The 26,233-nt window shown below is 38.9% G+C and overlaps 3 protein-coding genes across 5 annotated transcripts; all 3 read left to right on the plus strand.

Moving 5' to 3' along the window:
• Window positions 1-5,387: 5,387 nt before the first annotated feature.
• si:dkeyp-75b4.8 (lipopolysaccharide-induced tumor necrosis factor-alpha factor homolog) lies at window positions 5,388-13,829 on the plus strand. 2 transcript variants are annotated; one of them, XM_034231234.1, is made up of 5 exons: window positions 5,388-5,490; window positions 9,758-9,923; window positions 10,536-10,628; window positions 10,739-10,946; window positions 11,052-13,829. In XM_034231234.1, exons 2-5 carry the CDS (start codon window positions 9,785-9,787, stop codon window positions 11,155-11,157), a joined length of 546 nt encoding a protein of 181 aa, XP_034087125.1. In that variant the 5' UTR covers window positions 5,388-5,490; window positions 9,758-9,784; the 3' UTR covers window positions 11,158-13,829. The 2 variants fall into 2 exon arrangements, with proteins under 2 accessions (XP_034087125.1, XP_034087126.1); XM_034231235.1 differs by lacking the exon at window positions 5,388-5,490 and adding an exon at window positions 5,503-5,677.
• A 488-nt stretch (window positions 13,830-14,317) lies between these two features.
• zgc:136472 (uncharacterized protein LOC678514 homolog) lies at window positions 14,318-19,321 on the plus strand. The gene is made up of 11 exons (XM_034231237.1): window positions 14,318-14,501; window positions 14,945-15,145; window positions 15,414-15,538; window positions 15,637-15,774; window positions 16,207-16,314; window positions 16,988-17,113; window positions 17,190-17,387; window positions 17,476-17,596; window positions 18,301-18,482; window positions 18,988-19,077; window positions 19,200-19,321. The coding sequence occupies exons 1-11, from the start codon at window positions 14,318-14,320 to the stop codon at window positions 19,281-19,283; spliced, it is 1,557 nt and encodes a 518-aa protein (XP_034087128.1). The 3' UTR covers window positions 19,284-19,321.
• A 949-nt stretch (window positions 19,322-20,270) lies between these two features.
• LOC117556089 (synaptogyrin-1-like) lies at window positions 20,271-26,062 on the plus strand. Of its 2 annotated transcripts, none has more exons than XM_034231239.1 (4): window positions 20,271-20,449; window positions 21,883-22,117; window positions 22,577-22,722; window positions 24,569-26,062. In XM_034231239.1, the coding sequence occupies exons 1-4, from the start codon at window positions 20,345-20,347 to the stop codon at window positions 24,794-24,796; spliced, it is 714 nt and encodes a 237-aa protein (XP_034087130.1). In that variant the 5' UTR covers window positions 20,271-20,344; the 3' UTR covers window positions 24,797-26,062. The 2 variants fall into 2 exon arrangements, with proteins under 2 accessions (XP_034087130.1, XP_034087131.1); XM_034231240.1 differs by lacking the exon at window positions 24,569-26,062 and adding an exon at window positions 22,832-24,474.
• Window positions 26,063-26,233: the final 171 nt, after the last annotated feature.

Raw genomic sequence — 26,233 nt, forward strand, 5'->3', positions numbered from 1 at the left:
CAGAACTTCTGCAAGTGTCAACTAATAAGGGACATTATTAATAGAAAGATATTTGCGGTTAAAGATGAAGAGGTGGAAATTGTAGGGCAGCTAAAAGCAAAGACAGAAAGTGCATTAGTTTGAAGGACAGAAACAAAGTTGTGTTTTCATTCCGAAGTGACATCCACAAGACAGACAAGAGTTGTAAATAGCGGTTCACTCGTCGAGGGAGGTGCATCAGAGCATTTTTAAGAGCATACAAAAGATTGCAAAGGAACAAGAGACTGACGTAGCACGCAGTTATATTTGCACATCATTGGATAACCCGACGGTGGCTCTGAATGAAAGGTTGTTTTCATGAATCATTTCAGAAGCATTAATGGCTGTACCACATTTCATGGTCATCCATATTTCTATGAAACACAAAATCGTCCATTTCATGATAGAGAAAATGTAAAAGGATCACGAAATGGGAGCTTTTTTCCATCAAGTATAGTAGATGTTTAATATTGACAAAGTGAATCATAGATGATAAATAATAACAATATGTGTTAATGAAAAGAAAAACTGGAAATGTAACACATAATAGTTGTATGGTACACTCTAAAAACAAATGCCTTGGCTCAACAAAGAAAATCAACGTAACAGTTTGCATCGATGTTTATTGAGTTAAGACAACTCTACAATCAGAGGTGTTTTTAATTACCACTTACTTAATAATTGGTAGCATAAACACACGTTTTCAAGTTGATTACTCAAAAAATTAAGTTGTTCCAACTTGTTTTACCACATGATTTAAAAGGAATTTTAAGTTGTATGTACTTAATTACCATCATTGTGAACACACGTTTTTAAGTTGACAACTATTTATAAATTAAGTTGCTCCAAATATATTGTATTCAATAGTTTTTTTTCTTAGCTTTTTCATGCCTTTTTTCAATTTCTTTTGCCTTTAAAGAAATTAATTAATTGATTCCACAACAAAAATGTTAGGCAATTCACTTTTTATTTTCAACTGCAGTTGTTTATTTCAACACATGATGTTTCAATCAGGAGAGAATTCATTTTGTTTGAACATTTTTTGACACATGCCATATGATAAGGTGCATGAACACCTGAAATCACAGCTGACTGCAGGAGAGAGGAGAACCATGTTATAGTTTGGCTGCAGCACGTTGATTGGCTGCTGGAGAAGGAGGTGAAATGTAACAGGTTAAAGAGAACGCCTGTGATGAGCTGATTATATGCAGCTGCGGAGCGAATGTATATACACCCAGTCTTCCTGAAAGAACTTGCGCTGAGCTTCATTTAAATCTTGAAAAAAAAGATAAATAACACACATTTAAATTGCCCCACAAATAATAAATAAACACATTAGCCATATTACCATGGGAAATGCGGACACAGCAAATACATGCTGCCATCACAACGAAGTTAGAGGCCTTTGCATATTCAAAACCAGTGCCAAATATGTCAAATCTGTAAAGTTTTTGTAAAACTACAGAAACAAACTCTCAATGGCCACCAATCTGCAGATCACACACATCCATTTTACAAAAGATGTAACAAAGATGTTTACACTGCCGACAGTCATTATTTCAAACAGTATGAACACATTTAACGCAGAATGCTTGCTCATTCATTTGTTTCCCTCGACCACGATGGTTGCCATCGTATGGTCAGATCCTGGGGTGGACCGGTCACTGATGAAGGCGATATTCATGTCCTTTTGAAGCACATTAAATAATAGGTTTATCGCATAAGAGATAATGAATTAGGTAATTGCATACTTTTCAAACTGTCACTCTTAGCGAATTCAGAGCCATTATTACCAGCTGCTAAAGCAACGCTGGTATTGTTTTCACCTATTGAGTCTGCATGTGTGTGTCGTCATGGCAACGTGGTCCTGAAGACACACAGAGGTGCTTTTGAGTACTTTGCCTAGTGTTTAAATGCATGTGGACAGATTTTGTCAATCACAACCGTGCAAGTTTTAGTGTACCTTCTCATCTTTTTTGCTGGTTCGATACAATATTTGAACTGGTTAAGTGAAGAGCAGAAGCCACTTTTCAAATGTTACACAATCCTTTTCCCATGCCATTGCTGTCAACACCTATCCATGCTGAACGTTGTTAAGATATTATTGATTGGGGTGTGGCCAAAAGTGCAATATGCTTCAAAATGTAACTGACAGAGAGCAGTGCTTTTGTCCTGTGTTTTTACACTAGGCCCATGGATTTTATTTTATTTCAAGATGTTTAAATACGTCGCTAAACTCCTTGAAAAGGTCCTCTTCCTTTTCTCCAAGGTACACGACAAGGCGGTGGATGGCTATAGTTCTCTGCGTACTTCAATTGTATTGTGCTATTTTTGAAAAAGGAAAAAAAGAGAAATGACCTAAATGAATATATACTGAATGGGTGACTACCAACCACTTGCATTTCAATGACAACTCTAAATAACGATCCTACCTCAAGAAGCATGTACTTGATCTGCTTCACCGAGATTCATTTTTAATAAAAAGTGATATCACAATAGTTACCAAAGTATTTGTACTCTCACAGTAGCCTCTACACTGTAAAATGTTTGGCTGTAAAATTACAGTAAATTACTGGCTACTAGTTGCATGGATTTCACAGTAATTTACTGTAAACATTTCACAGTAATTGACTGTAAATATTTCACAGTAATTTAATGTATATATTTTACAGTTAATTAGAATAAAAGTACAACTAAATACTGTGACTTTACAGTTGCCATGCCCATGGAATTACTGTGATATAGCAGTACAGAGCTGTGGTATTATGGTACCTTGCTGTACATAAATTACAGTAATTACCTGTATGTTCACACTATTACTGTAGAAGTAATGCAACACAGTAGCTAGTAATTTACTGTAAATATACATATCTAAATAATACGATAATATATTGTAAATTTGACTGGGATTGTACCATAACTATACACAATTCAATCAGCTCAATCAACAAAGAAAAACAAAGAAAATGCCCATTTTAACTTTGTATTACTCCAAAGTACATTTCACAGTGTCTAGGAAATGTTGTTACGGCCCCAACCTCTACTCCGCGGTAGTGGCTTGTGCTGAGACCCGCAACATGAAAGAATACGTAATAACCGGTACTTGGTAACGAGCATTTATTGATAATCAGCCGTTTGCTCACACAAGCGAAAAGGGAAACAAAAAGAGGTCTGGAGGACTGGCCAAAAGGAACAAACAGAAGGAGGGAACCCGAGCCAGCCACACCACAGGCCGTAGGACCCAGAGCTCCCCCCCTTAACCAAAAATCAAATATAAACCCTATGGGAAACAAAATAAAGCCGTGAAAACTGGACTACCAGGTCCTCCAGGCTAAACATAAACACATCTGCAAAAATATGGCCCACAGCTCAGAATGGCAAAGAGGTATTCTAAGGACAGTGTCTCCGGCATTAGGATAGGCGAGACATCCTTCTCCTCCAGCTTCTCTTTATATATACACACGGCTGAGTGGAATTTGGAACACCTGGGCAGAGGCGGAGCCAGGGGCAGACCAGGTGCACCTGGGCAGAGGCGGAGCCAGGGAGACAGAAAACAAGGAGGGGAGCACTTAACACATGTCTACACAGACATCCACTCAAAGTCAACAATTTTTCTGAAGAATGTGCTGACATGGGGGTTTAAATTGCCATGCCTCTTTTTGGCTTTCGAGTCTGTCTCAGGATTAATGCCCAGGATGCACCTGAAAACACTAAGCCAAGACAACAATTTCAATTTTACATAGATGTATATGTTGCCTCATTTATTTTAAGGCACATGCAGCAGTGCCCCTTTCAATTTAGGTAAAACCTGCACCAAAGAAATAAATTAGTATTTAAAGCCAAGCAAGAGCAATAAAAGCAAGAAAATCACTTAATTTGTTGTGTTATCACAGAGGATGGACTGAATACAGTATTTTACTATGAAATAATACAGTAACATGTTGTGAAATCCTGGTAATCATTTATCCTGTACATTCACAGTAATTAACTGTGCCTGTATTGATTTCACTGTGAAATTCTAAATTACAGTGTTATATTGTGAACATTACAGGTAAAGACTGTAAAGTGGTAAAACAGTAATTTATTGTAAAATATTACAGCTAAATATTGTGAATTCATGGTAATATTTTACAGTGTACTTTGTATCCTCTCACAGAACTATTCACAGTTCAAAGGCTGCTAATTTTGGTCAAACAGCAATTTGCCTATAGTGCAACTACAAGGCTACTGTATTTGAATGACAAAAGATGACACTCACCTTAAAATGTCCTTTGTATATTTCTATTTGTCTTAACTGTGGGAACTTGTCCAGGCATGTTAAGTGGGAGTGGACTTGAACTCCTTAACTCAAGGTGTAGAACAATTAAGTTATCAAGCCAATTGCATTACTTACTACAACTTGAATTTTGTTTTAAGTCAATTAACGCAGAAATCAGAGTTCAAATTACACACAATATTAAGTTGATGTAATTACCAACATTATTACGTCAACACAACTTATAAATTAATGTTTGCAACTTAAGATGTTTATCTAAATCAATTAACTCACATTTTTATCTTGCAACCATGCATTTAATTAAGTGGAGGTGAACGGTCGCCTGAATTCGTTTTTAGAGTGTAGGCTACATGTTTAGAGCTTAGAAAAGGGTAAAGAAAGGTTAAATATAAGTCCAATTTCCATTGGTAACAATTGTTGAATCTGAATGTTTTTTTTTACATTAAAAAGTCAGAAAAAATAGAAAATAAGATAACAATGAATGTGATTGGCTGAAAGGTGAAAGGGCCTTGACATCACAACTGTCACATTAAATATAAAAAAGCGAGGATTTTGAAATAAAGTACTGCCACTCAAAATGATAAAATAACAATGAATGATAATTAGTTGAGTATTAATCATTACTTCTTCGATTTTGTATACAATTTATTTGATATTGAACTCTTTTACAACTACATCATAGTGTGTTATAAACTATTCTATACATCCTTAGATATACATAAAAGATAAGGTTGAATGAATGAATAAAAAAAGACATAATAAAAACAAATCATTCAGAATAAGATCTGCATTGCCTCTAAAAACAACTACAAAAACCTACAGGTAATTTATTTGTATTCCTTATTTCTACACAACTATTGTGATTTTAAGAAATGATTAGCTTTTCATACAATAAATTGTATAAACCTTTCTGATGTGCTTGATTCTATTTCATGTCTTGCTATAAGAATGGTAGCAAATGCTGCAGATGTAGTTTAAAAAGTGCTACCACAGAATAGGTTTGATCTTACAAAGAAAGCCTGAACTCTGGCTGAGTTTGTTTGTACAAGTGAAACTGGTGGGGAGGGTTTGGTCTTCACTCATTTCAAATGTTTGTAATTCCAGAGGAGAACCGGTCCAACAGGCTGTGACGTCACAACTGTCACCAACATGGGACAAGTGTCCTCCTGCCAGCCCAGCTTCCTCATGTGTCTAAGGTAAGACCACTGCTCTTTAAATCTCACACATCACACTGTTTAATTAGAAGGAGCACACGTAGCAGACAGTTTGTTATTGAGGCGGTTCTCCAGCCTGCTGGATCAGATACATTGGCTTTGGATGTATTTTGTTTACCCAAGAGAAGACGTCCCATGTGAGCTGGAGTCACTTGGCTGCATTTAGCAGGTGTGTTCACTGGCTGAAAATATTAGTTTTAAGTTTCTCTTTGGCATAAAGACACATTTTGGAGAAGCAGTGACATGGAATCACATGACTTACTGTGTTCATACTGTGATGACTGTTTGTTAAAATCCATCCAGTGTTTGCCTGAACATGTAAACTGTGTTGCGTTTATAGTGGTGAGTTGTTACTCAGCATTTTCTCAAGTGCAATTTTGAGTTACTGCTAGTTTACTTGCCGTTCCCATTTCATGCTACTTATGTTTACTTCACTACATTTTAAGAAGCCAATATTGCACTTTTCACTCCGATTTGTTTGGAAACTTTATTTACTTTGCGGATTCTGATTATTAATCCAGACATTTAAAGCAATCAACACAATAATGAAAACACTAAATATATACATACAACATAACATAATAAACCTCTCTCTGTATCTAATCTAAAGTATTGTGATTTTAGAATCTTACCTGGTCTATACAGTAATTGGTAACATAAAGGGAGACGAGCGTGTGTGTGTGTGTGTGTGTGTGTGTGTGTGTGTGTGTGTGTGTATGTGCGTGTGTGTGTGTGTGTGTGTGTGTGGCCTAGCATTACTATACTTGTGGGGACCTAAATCTGTTTACACAGTCACGTGTGGGGACTCGCCTCCCTTATGGGGACAAATTGGAGGTCCCCATGAGGGGAATCATTAATTTTAGGGTGAAGACTTGGTTAGGTTTAGGGTAAGGGTAAGGGTTAGGGTTAGGGTTAGGGTTAGGCATGTGTTGGTTATGGTTAAGGTTAGGATAAGTCTCCAGGAAATGCATGTAAGTCAATGTAATGTCCCCTGAAGTGATGTATACATGGTATGTGTGTGTGTGTGTGTGTGTGTGTGTGTGTGTGTGTGTGTGTGTGTGTGTGTGTGTGTGTGTGTGTGTGTGTGTGTGTGTGTGTGTGTGTGTGTGTGTGTGTGTGTGTGTGTGTGTGTGTGTGTGTGTGTGTCATCTGCTTCTCTGGTCAGGGTACATCTCAGCATCAGAGATTAGATCAGATTTTGACAGTAGAAATGTGATATCTAGCCAGAGATGGCAAAAGTACACACATCCTTTACTCAAGTAAAAGTACAGATACTCGTGTTTAAAAATACTCTGGTAAAAGTAGAAGTATCGACTAAACTTCTTTACTCAAGTAAAAGTAAAGAAGTATGGGCTTCGAAATGTACTTCGAAAAGTACCCATAACTACCATCTGTTTTATAACTGACCTCACTTCAAGGTTCAAGATTATTTATTGTCAAACTAACATAGCTACAGAGTAATTATGTCTTTATATTAATAGAACAATAAAGTAATTGTTAGCTAATGAATGATTCGATGCTGAACAACGGCAAATGACAAAGTTCTCATTGGTCGCTCTTCTTTGGAGAAGACCAGGAAATTATGGATACACGGATCGTGTTCAAATCAATAGGCACGCAATGACTCTAAATAATAATGATCACGCCACCAAACACAGATTCAAACTAAAGTAATGTGCCTGTTTTTAAAATGTAAGAAGTAGAAAGTACAGGTATTTGTGTTAAAAATAAAAGTAAAAGTAAAAAGTCGTCAGAAAAATAAGCAGTGGAGTAAAGTACTGATACCAGAAAAATATACTTAAGTACAGTAACAAAGTATTTGTGCTTCACTACTTCCCACCTCTGCATCTAGCATAACACTGCCTGTGGACAATAAATAAAGAGTAGTAAAGAGTAGTATATGCAGTGGCGGCGCCAGAGATTTTCTCTAGGGGGTGCTGTGGGGTAGCTTGACGTTTCATAGAGGGTGCTCACACATTTAGGGTTTCCCATGAATGCACCAGCGCTACAGTTGAATTTTCTACTGCAACACTCCCCACGCACACACACACAGTGCACCCGCGACTGTTACAATGAAGGCTCGATAATCAGCTCACGGCATATAGGCAGGGGTAAAGTGCTATTTTTACAAGTGGGGAGCGGACCTCACCTCCTCTAGGAGGGTCCTCACCTCCTCTAGGGGGGTCCGGGGGCTAGCTCCCCCGGGAAGATTTGTTGTTACATATTTAAGTTAAAAGCATCAATCTGGTGCACTTTGAGAGCAACATTAAGAGATCTATGGATACATCTCAACACCCATACGAAACAGAACTGTCAACAGATTTTCTATTTCTTTATAGATATTTTACAAATCACTCCCCTTTTAAAACAAACCGTTTGAGACCCACTGAGATAACTAGACTAAAGTTAACTATCTAAACACTGTCCTTTACTTCACCTGAGTTGAGGTTACCTGAGACTCTCCGTCTGACAGGACGAGAGAGAGAGTTCTCCCTCCACCTTGTTGTTGAAAAAGCTCCTTATATCCATTAGCTTGGCTAGCTAGCACCAGATGCTAACCACAACGATCTCCGGTAGATACCCACTGGTGCGCGAGGCGAGCTCTCTCGCTCGCTCGCGCACGCACGCACACAAAATGGCTCGTGCCACACACACACACACACACACACACACACACACACACACACACACACACACACACACACAGAGCAGGGCTTGAATGAAACACAGAGACCCAGAAGTAAGCTACTTGTACTCACGAGGCCTATTATGTGCAGAATCCCTCTCGCTTTCAGTTGGTTTTGATTGAGTGTCCACACGTGGTCGTTTAAGGACTAAAAAACGATCCATTTTTCACTTTGCTGTTAGCAAATCATTTGGCGCTCTAGCTAACAGGAAGTCAATCAAGTGTCACAAAGTAATTTAGCCTATGGGTAGGTCAAAAATCGAATGGGTGCTGACCATTGGCCTAATCATATCACCTGTGTTGGCTTTATGTTTTTGGTCAAAAATGTGTTTGTTTCACATATGCATTGATGTAATCAATAATATTTCTAATTTAATAAAAATAATAATAATAATTTTCGAAAAAAAAAAAAAAACCCACATATTTCTTGGGGGTGCTTAGGGGGTGCTTTGGCAATCCTGGGGGGTGCTTCAGCACCCCCTAGCTCCCCCCTGGCGCCGCCCCTGAGTATATGACCTGTGGACCTAAAACTGCGTACATGCTATTTGTAGATTAAGAATAAGGCAGGTGGTGGATATATGCCACCACCAATAACAATGAGTCAAGTTTTACATCAGAGAATCATGGGATCATGTTGCTGATTATTAAAATATAAGTGAGTGCAACAATTCATAACAAAAATATCCTTGAAAAGATTGCACAATTTGATCTGGACCTACACCACCCAACAAAAAACAAAGTGTTGTTTTATACCAGAATGATCTTACTTCCACTTAATGTCCACGTATCTAACATTAAACCAAGTCTTTTTATTGAGATGTGAAAATCCTCCTTAATCCACCTGTGGCTTTCCACTGACTCCTCCATGATGCTGTAACCGGTTTTGCTTCATAGTTCACAGACAGATGATGATACTGTTTCCCGTATGAATTGAGTCTCTTGACAGCTAAATTGTATTGATGACAACTGAGCAAATTACTAATGGTTGCTGAGAGATACGCCTGAACCTTCTGGGAAAAACTTCGACCAAAATTAAGCTTGTAAGAACCCAAAACAGCCCAAATTCAAATAAAAGCCCTTCGCCTCTCTTTAATTGCACAACAAAATCATGTAAACATATTATGTAAATAACCCAATTTGTGTTCTGTGAAACTAAAAAGGATATAATATATTATTTTGAAGGCGAGTTGACAGAAAGTTGTTGTTGCTATGGAAACAACATGACGGAGAAAACTTAATATCTTCTACATATAAAGACGGATAAAGTAAAGAACAAAGTCTGAAGATATCAGTACAGTATCATAGTACTGTAACACAATTGTTTGTGTTACTTTCGTTGCAGTTGTATGTCTTAAATGTAATGTAAATGTTGCCTTCGTGTGTGGTTCGGGGCCATCTTCGTGCGAAATTCACAATTCCATATTCGTGTGTCCATCGGGTGTCAATTTCGGGACAGTGTGACAAGGGCTTTAACTTCAGTAAAAAGGAAATGATGCAATATAAAGGTTTTACTGAACTCAACACCAGCAGTAAGCGTTATCTGCTGTTTCTGTTTGTTGCTAGCTTCCTGTTTGACTCGATGATCTGCTGATGGAACCCCCTTCGTATGAGGAGTCCCGTCTCCACCCTCCTGCTCTGAGCACAGCTGCATTCAACGTCACCCCTCCCCCCTCCTACAACGCCTCCCACTATTACCCCCCAACACCTCCTCCCACTTATGGAGAAGCAGGTAAGATTACACCTCTAATTTCTCTCGTTCCTTATTTCTGTCACACTTCATCATGTGGCACAGAGAATACATCCACACTTAATGTCCATGCTAAATTAAAAAATACGTCTTATTGTTTCCCTGTCTCGGTATGGCGTAAACCTGGGTATTTTTCACCCATAAACTGATATTTCTGTTAACAGTTTGCAAGATGGATGAATCTGAAACTTCTATAACAGTAGGTGATAACCGAGAGCATTAGGGGGTGGAAAGGTTTTTTTTAAGCTGACACTATCAACATTTAAAAGGGAAATACAAAGCAAAGATTTTTCTTTGTTTTTTCTGTTTTTGTTGTCAGAGAACCGAACAATTATGACAAATATATTTAATTGCAGCCCTATATTTACCAGCCCGCATGTTTACCAGAGTACACAAAGATTAATGACAACAACTGCTGTGTGTTTGGCTGCATTAGCATTTCAAATGAGTGTCGCAGAGACATTTGGAAGCAGCTAAAAGTTGTATTTTTACCCTACTGGTGAGTTTAGAGATGTATATGAGGGAGTCTTTGGTAAAGCTCTGTTTTGGGGGGAGCAAGCTGTTGTTTAATTATAATTCTTTATGATTTTGTAGTTACAATCCAGCCAGATCCTTTTCCTGTCCTGACACTGCCAAATCCTAGGAGGACAAGAAACACTGGAGTCATAACCCACCCAGTTACACAAAGTATGAGAGCCACATTTTTACTTTTCTTCTTGAGCGTGGAGATATAATATTTAATATTACGGTTCTCCCTGACGTCCTCCCCTGTCCTCCCTTTATTCTCTGAATGCCAGTTGGTGTAACACAGTCTGTCGGCGGGAGACGTTCTCAGCCCGTCGTCGTGACGACCCAGCCGCTTCCTGTTCCCATCTCAGTGACACATCTGGGAGACGTGCCTGGTGTGGTGCGCTGCCCTCACTGCCACCACGTCGTCACCACTAAAGTCTCCTACCTGCCTGGGAGCACCGCATGGTGCATGTGTTTCCTTTTCACCATGATGGGGTGAGACATAAACGCACACTTTCATGAGTATTCAGCTCCAAAATGCTAAACCAGCTTTAACACGTGACTGTGTGTTGTGTCCCTGCATGTTTGTTTGTGTTTCAGGTTAATCTGTGGCTGCTGTCTGATTCCATTAACTATAAAAAGCCTACAAGATGCACATCATTCCTGCCCACAGTGTGGAAACGAGCTGCACACGTACACAAGATGACACTGTCAGGATTAGTAAGGCACCTCTGTTAATACCACTCATAGAATATTTATCCCACAACACGGATAAATAATATTCGTCTAGGAATAAAAACACCTCCCGACCTACGCAGGGGAGAAAGAGTAGATTTGGGAGCAGAATAGACTCTTACGTCCCTGCCTTATCATCACATATGAGGTTTAAAAGGTATATACATAACTAAATGAAGATAGGGATGGACCGACGAGTGGCTTTGCTGTTTGAGAAGTTTCTATAGACTTTTTCATTAAAAATGTTTGGCTATGAAACTTTGACACAGTTTGAATCTACAGAAATTCAAACTCACCACTGCTTTTCTCTATAAAGGACCATATTGCCATATTCAAACCCTCAGGAGGTCAGTATTTACGGAAGCACTGAGAGGCAAGTGAGAACAATAATTCCGTTGATATATTTTTTTGTGTCACAAGAGGCATCACTACCCGATATTGTAAATGGGATTATTTATTTATTTTGTCTAAACTCATTGTACATCTATTAAGTGTTGACATGGAACCTTTTACTATGAAAACATCACCTAGAGAAATTATCCTGGTGACATTTTAAATACAAAGTTTTTTCTCCTGGCAAACTTTTGATGCAGGAAGAAATGGAACAGAGAAAGATCATCCCGGCAAAGCCTTTCCACTTACGTCATAAACACAAGGGAGAAATTATTTTAGCCCAAACTTTAAAACGAATCACCAGATTTGTTTCCCTCTCTTGCCTCTCAGGGCTCCCATAATCATTACTTTGTACCAAAATGTTTAATTTTCAGTTTCTAATATTGTCCTACTTTGAGATATATATATTGTTTTTTTTGAGGGCACAGCACACAAGAATTTATTGTACGTAAAAAGTAGACAAGAACCCTTGTAAGAATGTATTTATGTTTTTAATTTGACCATTTTAACGTGTTTAGAAGTTTACAACATTACAGAGTGCAGACAAAAGACTTAATAAAGATATTAAAGATATTAATGATGACAAAGAGGACGTCAGGTACATCAACCATTTTTATATTTTATTTTAACATGTTTGATAAATGTATTTCCTTCATTTAAATACCAAAATAACTACATATTTGTTATATGAGTTTGTTAAATGTAAATATAGCTTAAATTAATGTTTACTTTAGAGATGAAGGAGATGGCTTGTCCTGACTTGAACGCCATGATTTGTTTTTTAAAGCAAACAAAGCATATTAGAAAACACAAATGTACTTAAAATGCTACAATATTGTACTGCTTAATTGTTCTTCTAAAGGTCCTGCACATCTGAGATAAACCCACACAGACGATTGCCTTCAACATTTAAGGCAGTAAAAACTCAAAAGTATAAAGCTTTATTCTTCTTATTAGGACAGGGAATGAGTGAACACTCTGTGTGCAGGGCCTTTAATCTTTTGTCAAACATTAACACAGGACTGCAAACTGCTGCAACTCAAAGTAATGACAGAACTTTTAATACACAAGACAATATCAAAGAATACTTTTTGGCTACACTAAAAAAAAATGTTTACACCATTACAAGTTTACTCATAAAGACAGGTTCCTAATTTGTATTATTAGAAGCTGAGAAACACAAAAGCTTTTCAGTCGTGTACTTACCTTTCGACAGAGCCTAGCTAGCTGTTTTCTGTCTTGAAGATTGGAAAACCATCTCCTAAAGGCTGCCTCGTCTTAGTTTATCAGTCAACCAATTTGTCCTTCGGTTATATTTGACTGATATTTCATAGGTTGATTCGTTTTTTGATCCTGAATGTGACTTATTTCGAAGAAACATATAAGCATATGTCTGGTACACAAAAGATTTACGTTGTGCTTTTGGACGATTCTTTGTGGAGAATCTCAGTTTTACAGATCTGTCGATTAAATTGCCACATCGATTTGTCAGAAGAGTCGTACAATTTATACTTTCATTTTTGTGCACTATGTTCTCTGAGCTATGTCTTTACCAGACAAAAACTAATGAGAGTTAGCTGTCAATTTCCCCATGAAATCCTCTGCAAGAAAGTGAATCATGGAGTCATTTGTGGTACTGTGAACTATGACTCATAAAGACTTGATGTACAATCATATCGACTTGATGTGAATACCAGGTGCAGAAAACAAGTTGTCGATTGTGGTTGAAGGATACAGTTGCAAGAAAAAGTATGTGAACCCTTTGAAATTACCTGGATTTCTGCATAAATTGGTCATAAAATGTGTTCTGATCTTCATCTAAGTCACAACAATAGACAAACACAGTCTGCTTAAATTAATACCACACAAACAATTATATGTTTTCATGTTTTAAAAAAACAAACATTGCTGCACGTTTGAAGTTTGCAAAAGAGCACCTGGGTGCTGGCAAAATATTCTGTGGACAGATGAAACCAAAGTTGAGTTGTTTGGAAGGAACACACAACGCTATGTGTGGAGAATCCAAAGGGTTCACATACTTTTTCTTGCAACTGTATGTGTGCTGCCTCTGCTGTTGAATCTATGCACTCTAATGCAGGACTGATCAACACACCTGCTTTACCTCTTGTAATGATGTGTCATGCTCAGCAACCCTGACAACTTTTTTTTAAATATTGTTATTTTATTACGTATGATCCTATCATGTTGATAAGGAAATAAAAAATGGTCTCAGTTACTACTCCAAAGCTGTTAAGTTGTTATTATTGTATCATTTGTGGTGATTTTTGCATGATGTGTGTGTGTGTGTATGGTGAGTGTGTGTGCTTCCATTCTGACCTTGCCGAGGCTAACAGGGTTAGGCAAAGGGCATCTAGATATTAGTGATACACTTGATATGAAAAGCAGCCAATAGCAGGGATACAGCAGGGCTCAGATAGGGAAGTTAATCAGCTACAGACTGGTGGTGGGTCTAGTCGGCAGATAACAATAGCATTCACATCTACCAGCTCAGCACTGACACACACGCATGCACGCGCACACACACGCACACACACACACACACACACACACACACACACACACACACACACACACACACACACACACACACACACACACACACACACACACACACACACACACACACACACACACAATTTTATTCCACCACTCCCTTCTTACCTTCCCTGTAAAGATTGTCTCCAGTGTCCAATGTGTCAGTCTGTAGGTGAAGCGCCATGAGGAAACTGTTGCTGCTGCTCGGGCTGACGGCCTTCTGTCTCTGTGCGTTTGTCGCCGCTGACGAACAACCCAACCGACAGGCAGACAAATCATCCCTGAAGGAGGATGGCGTTCTACGGCTGAATAAAGGGAATTTCAACAGGGTACTGAGGAAATATAAGCAGCTGCTGGTGCACTTCTGTAAGTCCCACACAAAGACTCACGCAGCTTGATCTTGACCTATATGTTTATAAAGGCTGTTAGCATTAAAATTACACCCACTAAATGTTTTGTAACTGTCTTCAGGCAACACTCAAGGTCAAAACTGCAGTATATCATGGCATTTGACTCTTACTGTGTCAGTGGTGGAATGAGTACCCAGATATTTCATTATAAGTATCTTTATCTCAGTGAAAAAATCCTCCATTCAAAAATATTAAAGTATTTGTATCAAAATATACTCGAAGTACCAGCATTTAAATAAGTAATTTAGCAGAATAGCCTATTACAGATTCAACTTAATGTTATATCATTAAATTATCGATGCATTTATGTCTTATTCTTGGTTTTAGTTTTATGAACAAGTCAAAAGTGCAATATTTGCCATCAATCTTTCTTCTGTGTCTCTGTTCCTGTGTGTGTAGACGCTCCTCTGTCTGGAGAAGGCCATCGTATCTCAGCAGCGTTTGAAGGTGCTGCTGCAGAGCTGAAGGGGTCAGAGGTCAAACTGGCTGTAGTGGATGTGGCAAAAGAGAAAGAGCTGGCCAAAGAACTCAACGTGACGGGCTTCGCCACAATCCTGCTTTACATTTCTGGAGATAAACTCAACCCTGTACCCTGTCCTGGTACGTCCAAATAAAGTCCTTAATACTGAGTGTAGATACATTGATATTAGCTAAGCCTATATAAGATAAGCAAGGGTTAATTAGGAACTAACAGGGTTGTGATTGCAGTGATTTCTTCTTATGATAATGTGCCTGTACAGTACCACTTTTATTCTATGTTTTTTCATCTGCAGTCATATCTCTTTTCTTTGTTTGTTTGGCCATAGTAACCGGCTCTAGGCATTGTTATTTCATATTAACCTTAAAATGATTTGTGATTGTGATGAAGTTCCTCAGAGCTCGGCCTCTATCTTGACCTGGCTGAAGAGGCGCTCTGGGTCTGCTGATGACCTCATCTCTGATCTTAGCCAATCAGAGGCCTCAGAGGAGCTGACGGTGGTTGGATTCTTCAAGGTAAAAAACATCGCTTTGATTTACCAGCTTCCCATTTGAGTCATGACTGTTATCCAACTGTCTGACTAACAAAGTGTGTGTTTTGAATGTGTGTGTAGGAGCTGAACAGCGAGTACGTCCAGATGTTTTACGCTGCAGCGACCGACCTTCCTGACATTAACTTTGCTGTGACACAGAACAATGACGTTATCAGCAAATATGGTCTCACACATGATGTTGTACTGCTGTTCAAAAAGGTACTTTAAACACAACCTAGACACTAACCCCTGAAATACAGCTGCATAGGTCTGTGTCTCTCTGTTTTATTTTTGGATGCAAAAGATGGGATTTAAATAATTAACCTATCATATCAAGCTGAACACATTCATTTCATTGCATTCTTACCCATGTGTGTGTGTGTGTGTGTGTGTGTGTGTGTGTGTGTGTGTGTGTGTGTGTGTGTGTGTGTGTGTGTGTGTGTGTGTGTGTGTGTGTGTGTGTGTTGTGTGTGTGTGTGTGTGTGTGTGTGTGTGTGTGTGTGTGTTGTGTGTTTGTGGTTGTGGTTGTATGTGTGTGTGTGTGTGTGTGGTGTGTGTGTGTGTGTGTGTGTGTGTGTGTGTGTGTGTGTGTGTGTGTGTGTGTGTGTGTGTGTGTGTTTGTGGTTGTGGTTGTGTGTGTGTCTGCTGCAGTCTAAGCTCATCCAGGCTTACAAAATGATGCCTGAGACATCTAAAGAGATGCTGATCATTTTTATCACCGTCTACCAGATGGAGCCTGCCACTGAGTACACCGGACAGGTAGAGTATTAGACGCATGGCATCATTTTCACACTGTCGAACTGCTCTACTCCCAGGTCTGGAAATGTTCTCTAGGCTTTTTATTTTTTATTTAAACTCTCTGTTGTGTGTTACTGCATTATATGTATCCATTGACGGTCCTATGTTATTTGTTAAAATGTTGGTCTGCAGGTTCAACTATCTATTTAGGTTGAAAATCTGAAGTTCATTTATGTCTTTTTTCCAGTACAGGGCCAGACCTTTCACTTTATTTTGTGGATTTTGTTGTTTGAACTGCATCCTAAAAATACAACCCATCCGTGAGATTGGAACAGTACAATAGGATGAAAAGTATATTTTAAAAAAGAATAATGGGTAATTCCAAAATAACAAAGACTGTCATTTTTTAAATCGAAATTTTGATTTATTTTAATAATTTGATATTTTTGCACATTGTATTCCACATCAAAATCAACAAACAAACAAGACATTTTTGGTGTTGGTAACCAAGTAGTGTTATTTTGCCTATATAAGAAGTGTAATGTAACTTGATAGGAATAACATTAAAAAACAAGACACAAATTAAAATTAAAAGTAGACATTTTGTGGCGTTCTATTCATTCATTTGTTATGAAAAACCACATAACCATATATTGTTAATGCTGATGTATTTATGCTATTCTCTCTCTTGCAGACATCCACTCAGATACTATCCTCACCTGTGTTAAACCATGCCCTCCTGTTCGTCAACACGAGCTCTGCTGACTTTAAAGAGATCCACTCTGCTTTTAACAGCGCTGCAGAAGCATTCAGGTTAAAGGTAGAAACCAAACACATTATTAACATCAGCACATGAGAAGAAGCAGTACTTCACCTCTGCGTGTGTTTTTATTCAGATGTTGTTTGTGTGGGTGAACGTGGATGAGCCTCGTAACGGCAGGCTGATGGAGTACTTCCATGTTCGGGAGTTTGAGGCTCCTCTCATACGGATGGTCAACCTTACAGACCATGTGACCTATCACCTGCCTTCTGACACTCTGGATGTACAGACCATAAAAACGTTCTGCCAGTCCTACCTAGACGGCAAGGCTAAGGTAACTTTCAACCTCACCTGGTGTGTGATACATGGACACTGAAGGAAACAGTGTTGGGATTTAAATGTGTTTGTGTTGATGTAAACAGCCTAAGATGCAGAGTGAGCCGATACCTGAAGGATGGGACACACAGCCGGTGAAGGAGCTGGTGGGAATGACTCTGGAGAAAGTGGGCTTTAACCCTGACAACACTGTTTTCGTCATGTTCTGTACGTAAGAAAACCTTCTTAGTTAAAAACTATCCAGTAAACTTGGACTTTTAGATATGTACGGGTAAAAAGACACTTAGATACTTAATACTAAGCTTAATGAGGTTCAAAAGTGGAACATTTAGCTTACATGTAAGTACATTTAACATCAGCTGGAGTATTCAACATTTTATATTATCAAGTTACAATGAGCTCTATGAGGGTTTCAGTGTCTTTCAGCTTATTTTTGATTCGTAGAGTTCGATTTACTTTTATTAACACTTTTTCTACCTTGTAGTTGTTAACAGTTCCTATAAATGTGTTGTCAGATCAGCAAATAACTCGTAATGGAGCATTTAGCTGTTAACTCAAGAGATGGGAGAGACCAAAAACAGAGCCAAAAGAAGGGCGAACACTTGACTTACATTCAGAGGGTGGCCAGAATCACGACTCCTAATGAAGGGTTATGTTTTTTTATATCTGCAGAAAGGGTACTGTGCATATTAAACTGCTTTCTAACACATTTGCCAGAATAACTTTTAGGTAATGTAGGTTTAAAAATAATCACTTGACCCCTTGAAGTAATTTGATCTTGGAATCATCAAATCCATGCCTACGGGATCACACTGCTTTTTATCATCTGCTGTTTTTTGTTGTTTTCTTTAAGCTGATCTAACTTGACACTTCCTAGAAATGTCTTTATAATAATTAAATGTGTGATTCAGATCTTCCCTACAGTCCTGAGTCCCACGCTCTGTTTCCACTGTGGGAGGAGTTGGCCGAGGCCTTGAAGGAGCGAGAGGACGTGGTCGTCGCTCGCATCGATGCCTCAGCCAATGACATCGACATGTCAATGCAGGGCGCCTACCCATCCCTCTGCCTGTTCCCTGCTCTACATACTGAACGGGTGAGTCAATTATATTTTTGTGTAATTTCTTATGAATCGTATATTTTATTGGATCAAACAGCAGCAGTTCACATTGTCATTTTTAGTTATATCAGACCTGGATTATCTCTTTGTAATTGATTTTTTCTAGCAGCCACACTCCCTTTTCCAAATAAATATGTGCTTGTATATTTGTGGATGTTGAATGTTGTCGCCCAAAAATAAGTTTGTCCCAATTCAAAAATATTTCTGTGCCAAATATAATCATCAACTCTGTTTCAATATATAAATTGGAGCATTTGACAGTACACATGTGTGACCTAAACATCCTGTTTAGTGTGTAAATGAGGAGGGATATGCAGTATATTGTAATATTTCGCTTTGTGTCCTCTGCATAAAAAGGCACTTAAATTAAAATGACTTATGAACGATATGGGATTGTATAAGTTATCTCTGCTCTGTGGGGAAAACATGACATATATAGACGTACAAATGTTCAGTGTATGATGTCTGTTTTTACTGTCAGGTGGTGGTTTACAACGGTAAGAGGAAGGTAAAGGACCTGCTGAAGTTTTTAGATAAAGAGATGAAGAAAGCCAAAAAAGACAGAGTGAAGGTAAAATATCACCCCAAAAACACCAGCAACATCACTGCAGTTGTTTGTGCGGAGTTTAAGAAGCTGCCTTTTTTCTTTTTTAATCCAAGTTAAAAATTCACTTATTTTCTTTGTGTTTCCAGGAGGATGAGGACAGGAGGAAGTACATTGAGGCCGCAAAAGCTGAAGAGGCAAAACAAGCCAACCAAACTAAAGACGAGCTTTAATACAGAAACAAAGAGAGTAGTGTGTGTGTGTGTGTGTGTGTGTGTGTGTGTGTGTGTGTGTGGTGTGTGTGTGTGTGTGTGTGTGTTGTGTGTGTGGTGTGTGCGTGCGTGTGTGTGTGTGTGTGTGTGTGTGTGTGTGTGTGTGTGTGTGTGTGTGTGTGTGTGTGTGTTGTGTGTGTGTGTGTGTGTGTGTGTGTGTGTGTGTGTGTGCATGTGCTCGCGTGCTTGTGATTGTCTGATACCTTTTAGTCAGTACTCTCTGAACACAAATCAGTTTTATGTACCAAGCTGTCATTGAAGATACAATAAAAATAAAAATAAATGCTTCAGTTCATAGCTCTGATGTTTAAGATTTTATTGGATTCAAGAAAATATAAAAAATATAACATCATACATTATATACACACAAAACGTTGACATTAATGGTATTCTTTCATTGTACAAAATTAAGCCTATAGATGCTCTGCACCTGACGTCACTGTAAAAGGAAGTCACTGGGGTTATGCCCACTGACACAGCCATGCTGCTTCACCATTGGACAGACAGATCTCTTCATAAAGCAAAAAGTCAATCAATTTGAATGACAAGTTTTGCGTAAAATCTTCAATTTGCACGAGATTATTCTGTTAAACAAATTAAGAAGATAACATTATGAAGATATGGTTCCACTGAGAATGAATCAATGTTAATTAATAGTCTATCGAACTCGCCGTTCTGTAATTATAACATTAAACAGGTTTGTGGAACTTTGGTTTGCATTATGAATTTGCAAGCATGTAATAGGCTATCTATCCACTTGTAGGGGGCGTCTTCCTTTCAAAACAGTATTTTAAAAAAAAAAAACATAAACTAAAAAAAAACAATAAATGAAACAAGGTTGAACACAAAGCAATGGTCAGAATTGAATAAAAACCCATAATGGTAATTGCCAGTGTGTTCTGCGGTCTGTGCTCCGGTGACGCGGTGTGACTTCACTCGGAGGCTGAGCAGCACGCTTCGCGCAGCTCGCACCGACTCCTCTGCTTCTCTCTGCGGGCGCCAGGCTGCACTAAGCCGGAGGGATGGAGTCAGCGGGCGCGTACGGAGCCGGTAAGGCCGGCAGCGTCGCCTTCGATCCGGTCGCATTCTTCACGCATCCCCGGACAGTGCTCAGACTGATGTCGTGGGTAAGTAAGCCTTCTCTGCAGCGTGTGGGTTGCCATCAATGGACAGGCCTATCGTTACCTGCACCCCCCTCCCAACGCTGTCTCCCATTCACAATGTCTCCGTCTCTCGCTCTGTGCTTTGGTGTCTTTTATCAGGTTATTATTGATATACATTAGTAGGCCTATGTATTTTAAATAAAATGCTTAGTATTGTCGTATTTTGAATCTCTGTGCCGGGTCTGTCTGATAAATAAAAAATGATTTCAGTGATGCAGCTTGTAGCTGGAGCTCCAGGAGCAGCGTTAGATTACCATATGTTTATCTGGAGCCTCTTTGTGTCTAGATGTGAACGCTTTGGATTTGAATGCCCTCTAACCAGAATGTAACACCTCTCTGTGTCTCTCGCTGCTGTCTGTGATACTGTGCAGATGTGAGTCACCACACAGCGTTTAATGTGCACTGAAGGATCAATTAGGTTTTAAAGGAGACAAAGCAAGAAAACAGAAGCACACAATAAACCATCTTTCTTCTTTGTCTCAATTCTGTTCACAATGGTTTGTCATAGCCAATGTGTCCTTAGCAAACAAAATCAAGTTGAGTGGAAGCATTCAGATAAGAAAAAACAAACATATTACAGATCCAATCAGTGCAATTAATTGTGTGACAATAAGACATTGAAATTAATTTATGTATGGGAAATAGTGAAAAATGACCCAAAATGTCCTGGATCCAAAGGTGATGATCAACAAATAGCTTATAATGTTAAACCAAAACCCCAAAATAGTAATGTTATCATCACATAAGACAACGGCAAGCAGTGTGATGGAAATGTTTTGCTGGAAAAATTAATTGATCTTTTATTGAAATATGTAGAAGTAAAATGTCAATATTACGTTAGGATGATCCACAAATCACAACTACTGTAAGAGTTTTCTCTATTTTCTATGCAAAATACTGTTTCTAATAACTACTGATATTATGCTCTGTGGATTATCCACAGTAACTAAACTTTGTTTTTTAAGACGGGTATCTTAACGTTTCTGTAAATAAAGCAGAAACTGTGTGTTAGCCTTTATATAATTGAATGTGGCAAAATGTTTTGTAATTTAGGTGAAATTACCCTTTAACAAATTCTGGGTAATCTCTACTTCACCAAACTGAATGAACATTTGCAGCCAGCTTACAATGAATCCAAAATCAGTAAAACGTTGCCAATTACTGGGGGAATACATTTTTTAAATAACATTTGGGTGAACTTCCCCTTTAAATCTATCTGTTAGAGAGAAAAACTGCATTTTTGACTCACTCACACACACTTGAAAAGGACCAGAGTTTGTCTATGGTGTGTGAGATGTGTGGCGTGTATGAGGAATGAAAGTCATTCATAGAGCAGTGTGAGTTCATTCTCTTCCTCCTGTTACAATAATAAAGACCCTCACGTGTCTCCCCTGCAGGTCTTCTCCATGGTGGTGTTCAGCTGCATCGTGAACGAGGGCTACATCAACATCGGTAGCGAGCGTTTGCTCTGCGTCTTCAACAACAACGCTGACGCCTGTAACTTTGGTGTTACCATAGGCGTGCTCTGTTTCCTCGGAAGCATCTTTTTCCTGATCCTGGACGTTTACTTCCCCTCCATCAGCAGCGTCAAGGACAGAAGGCGGGCTGTCCTGCTGGACCTCGTCTTCTCTGGTAAATATACGCACACAAATACAGCGGGGGGAAAGTTACTAAGTACATGTACTGAAGTGTTTTACTTAAGTGCAAGTTTAAGATTCTTGTACTTCAGTATTTTCCTTTCTTTTACCACTGTATACTTAGTTTGGGTCCCTTGGAATGATTTGACACCTTTTTTAACTTGTTTAATCATTGTTATGTAAATGAACAAAACAAGAGAAATGTGTTAGAAGTACATTAGACATGTGTGAAACATTTGCAGATTTTAAGCTTTTTATATTTGTTAGATTGTTTCAAATTATATGAAGCCTTTCAAAGAAACAAGAATTATGTCATGCTAAAATAAATACTTTTCTTCATGTTATTGTATCAATATGTGTAGTCCAATAATGTAGTAATGAGCAAGCCTACATGAATAGTACCCTACTTTAAATGTTGGTACTTATGGTAGTACCCCCGTGTTTACACCTTCAGGTTTTGCCAGCTTCCTGTGGTTTGTTGGCTTCTGTTTTCTGGCCAATCAGTGGCAGGCTACCTCTCCAGACGAGCTGCCATTGGCCCAAGGCTCCGACGCCGCCAGAGCCACCATCGCTTTCTGCTTCTTCTCCATCCTGACCTGGGTCTGTATGCTTATACCTGTGTGTGTTAAACCTTTCATCTCTCTTTTCATACATGTGTGAATGTATTCATCATCATCATCATGTTTGTGTGTATCTGTGTGTATTTCAGGGTTATCAGTGTCTGCTGGCAATGAACACATTTAAGAGCATTTCCTTCATGGAGGACAAGCAGAGGCTCCTACCAAAGAGCCCTACCACCCACTCTCTAGCCTAACACACACACACACACACATTCACAGAGTCACGTTTACTTCAGTGATAGTAGTTAAGTAGTATAACTGGCAAATTCAGAGTAGGGCTTCAACAACTGAATTATGTTATTTTTCAATTCAATTCTGCTAGGAGAAGAGAAGTGAAAACAAGTAGTTACCTTGTCTTTATTATAACCAACCATGGTCATAACTGTGTGGGTCAGTGGTGCCCTAACGTTTATAGTTTCTAGAGTTTGATCCACTGACCAGCAGGATACATTTTGTGGGCAAAGTGTAAAAGCAGTGCTTCTTTCATGTCCTCCATTACGACCATAAAGCTGCCCGTGAGCAAGGCCCTTAAGCTGCTCAGTAGCCAGCAGGTCAGACTGTGACAGTTTCCAGGCGTGACAGTGGGATACTGTGGGGACAGGGTGTTCTTATAAAAGAGCTGCCCTCAGCGAGATTTGAATAGAAAGTTTAGAAATATCCCAGAGAACATTGCAGACTGATTTATTATCCATTGACAACTCAATAGAGCTTGTTAAAACAGTTTGACCACCAAACCAATAGCAGCCATTCATCTCACTGTCAGAGGATGTGGAGAGGTTGAACTGTAATTGTTTCAGGGATGTACAGTATGTCACAAAAGACTATTTTTAACCCAATAGTTCTGCGGCAAATCTTTTCAATATTCTTCCGAAGAGGATGTATAGCATTTTGAGAGCCGTTTGGATGCCCTTTTGAATTTGCTTCTTGAGTCTCCTGATTTTGCAAATGAAAACTGTTGGATTGATTGCCATTAAGTCTTATACAGAGATTCATAGTCTTTAGAGGATGAATCCTAGTGACTTTGGTAAAAACCTCTGACGTTTCATCTCTGCCATCATCAGACCATTTTTTCGTGACTTTGTTTTATCACCAAAAGTAATTACATTCCTGTCAGCCTCAGCTTTCTGTTTGAGTGCTAATTAACAATTGTAGACTCTAAGGTTGTGTTCAGAATCCCATACTAACATACTGCAAACTACATTTTCATTATTTTTGTACTCTACACTGCCCCCTAAATTGATTAAATTGTGTGCCATTAGCAGCAGACCTTCACATTGAAGTAAACTCAAGCCATATGTCTTCCTCTCATGACTGTATCAATCATGACTCCATGTCTGAAGTCTGAGCTACCGTTGATTGAATTACAATGAATGTATATATATTTTTTCTACAGTAAATGTATATGAGCTCTTCCAACTGTCCTCACTCACTTGCTATCATTTGTAATGATTTTATCCAACTGGTTTATAATTGTATTTGCTCCCGGTCTGTAGAGCTGCAATGCAGTCTGATTAAGTTTGTCCTGTGGATACATGTCTCATATTTGAAAATCTTGCTAATCTGGTATACATTCTCGCATTTCTCAAAAACACAAAATCTACATACATAATAAATAATAATATATAATGATGTGCTTCTAATACAAATCAATGTGTAACTAACATCCTCTAATAATGTGTGTGTTTATGTGTGTGTGTGTGTGTGTGTGTGTGTGTGTGTGTGTGTGTGTGTGTGTGTGGTGTGTGTGTGTGCGTGTGTGTGTGTGTGTGTGTGTGTGTGTGTGTGTTGTGTGGTGTGTGTGTGTTGTGTGTGTGTGTTACTAACAGGCTGTATTGACCCTGAGCGCACTGCGGCGCTTCTTAACCGGAAGCAACAGAAACTTGTTCACATGGCAACACCTGGAGCCTCCCGCTGGCAGCGCTCGAGCCACACCGTACCCTATCGCAAACGGAGCTACCATAGTAACCACTAACCCCTATCAGGCTCCGCCCTTCACTGAGACCCTGGACCCCCAGAAGCTCACACAGCAGAGACCTGTGGCCCCTGCCTTCTAGAGACAGACAAACAGAGGTGTGTGTTGAGTGACACTGCGTACGACCATACACCCATGCGTACAACGCGGGCACGGACTACTTCCTGCCTCGCTGATAAATGGTTTTCCACCCTCTCATGGGATTGGCGAGATTTAGGGTCATGTGACGATGTATGAGCTATTTTCACCATGGCAACTGCTGGCTCAGCTTAGATAGTTGTAACTCTGTGTGTCGAGAATACTGTCTTCTGTTAATGCACACACACTCACACATACAGATATAGATGCACGGAAACACAGCTGTACTCACTCACCACTGGATATAAACACCTGGAAACCCAAAAGTATACACACCTGGAGGCAGAGGCACACACACACACACACACACACACACACACACACCCTGACTGCATGTTCATATGGCGAGGTGCAGAGTAACGTTAGATGTAGATCAGTGATGATGCTTCATCTGCCTTATGAAGGGATACAAAGTATTTAGTGAAGGAAGTATTGAGGACAGTGAAGCTGTGTAGCTGCTGTTTACTACTCAGTCAGTCCGCCCAATCAGAAGCTGCCCTGCAGACATGTGGCACTTGATTGGCTGTTTCAAGAAAGGCAGGCAGCTTGACAAATAGACTGCTTGGATATGAGCGAGGGGCGGCAGAAATCCTTATATTTTCTTGGCAAGAAAATAAAGGCAAGACAGCTTAATGCATTCTGAATGCTGTACGGTTTCAGTGTTAAATATTCATGTGATTCAATATTTTATTGTGATATGATGAAGTGGTCAAATTAATTATGTAAAAATAAAATCTATCCACCACCGCTATCAGAGCTGTGAGTCTGCCTTTGTTCCTGTAATCTTTAAATAATGTCATCTTTGCTTCTTGCAATGCGAGCAACTCATTTTAATATGCTTATGTATTGACACCCAGATCCAAGTATGTGTTTTATATATTACTCAACATCTGCTGGAGGACCCTGACAAGGGTACGCAAGCTATTTTTAGTAATTAACCCTAAAGAACTTTTGGATTAAGCGATTTATGATGAAAGACATTAACAGGGTATATGCAGATATATCCTTTTTTGATTGTAAAACATCTTATTTAGTATAGCACTTTTTAAAATTTCAAGTAACAAAGTGCTTCACAAAGATAGTAAAATAAAAAATAGACAGGTCATAAAATATCAGATTTAAAAGAAAAACAATCGTTGTTGACCATGTGACTCCAAATCAATACAGCATTGTACATGTATACTGGACAAATAAAACACACTTCTTACAATGGGGTTCTAATGCTTCTTTTTTTATGTGAATATTGTTGTTATAACTCTTTGGTTTGTTAATAAAAAACATTGATTCCTTTCAATATCTGGCATCAATGTGGCATCGTATTTCTAGACAGGACCATTTTACAACTCAATTTATGGATTTTAGGCTATTATATATAAATATG

The sequence above is a fragment of the Gymnodraco acuticeps genome, unplaced genomic scaffold, assembly GCF_902827175.1.
Source record: "Gymnodraco acuticeps unplaced genomic scaffold, fGymAcu1.1, whole genome shotgun sequence".
NCBI classification, from domain to species: domain Eukaryota; kingdom Metazoa; phylum Chordata; class Actinopteri; order Perciformes; family Bathydraconidae; genus Gymnodraco; species Gymnodraco acuticeps.

Bases quoted from the DNA above. Each gene is read 5' to 3' on its own strand.
- LOC117556089 (XM_034231239.1), top strand. From the start codon at position 20,345: ATGGAGTCAGCGGGCGCGTACGGAGCCGGTAAGGCCGGCAGCGTCGCC. The intron at 20,450-21,882 runs GTAAGTAAGCCT...TCTCCCCTGCAG, and splicing joins TGCTCAGACTGATGTCGTGG to GTCTTCTCCATGGTGGTGTT. The intron at 22,118-22,576 runs GTAAATATACGC...TTACACCTTCAG, and splicing joins GCTGGACCTCGTCTTCTCTG to GTTTTGCCAGCTTCCTGTGG.
- zgc:136472 (XM_034231237.1), top strand. From the start codon at position 14,318: ATGAGGAAACTGTTGCTGCTGCTCGGGCTGACGGCCTTCTGTCTCTGT. The intron at 18,483-18,987 runs GTGAGTCAATTA...TTTTACTGTCAG, and splicing joins CTGCTCTACATACTGAACGG to GTGGTGGTTTACAACGGTAA. The intron at 19,078-19,199 runs GTAAAATATCAC...TTGTGTTTCCAG, and splicing joins CCAAAAAAGACAGAGTGAAG to GAGGATGAGGACAGGAGGAA.
- si:dkeyp-75b4.8 (XM_034231234.1), top strand. From the start codon at position 9,785: ATGGAACCCCCTTCGTATGAGGAGTCCCGTCTCCACCCTCCTGCTCTG. The intron at 9,924-10,535 runs GTAAGATTACAC...ATGATTTTGTAG, and splicing joins TCCCACTTATGGAGAAGCAG to TTACAATCCAGCCAGATCCT. The intron at 10,947-11,051 runs GTGAGACATAAA...TTTGTGTTTCAG, and splicing joins TTCCTTTTCACCATGATGGG to GTTAATCTGTGGCTGCTGTC.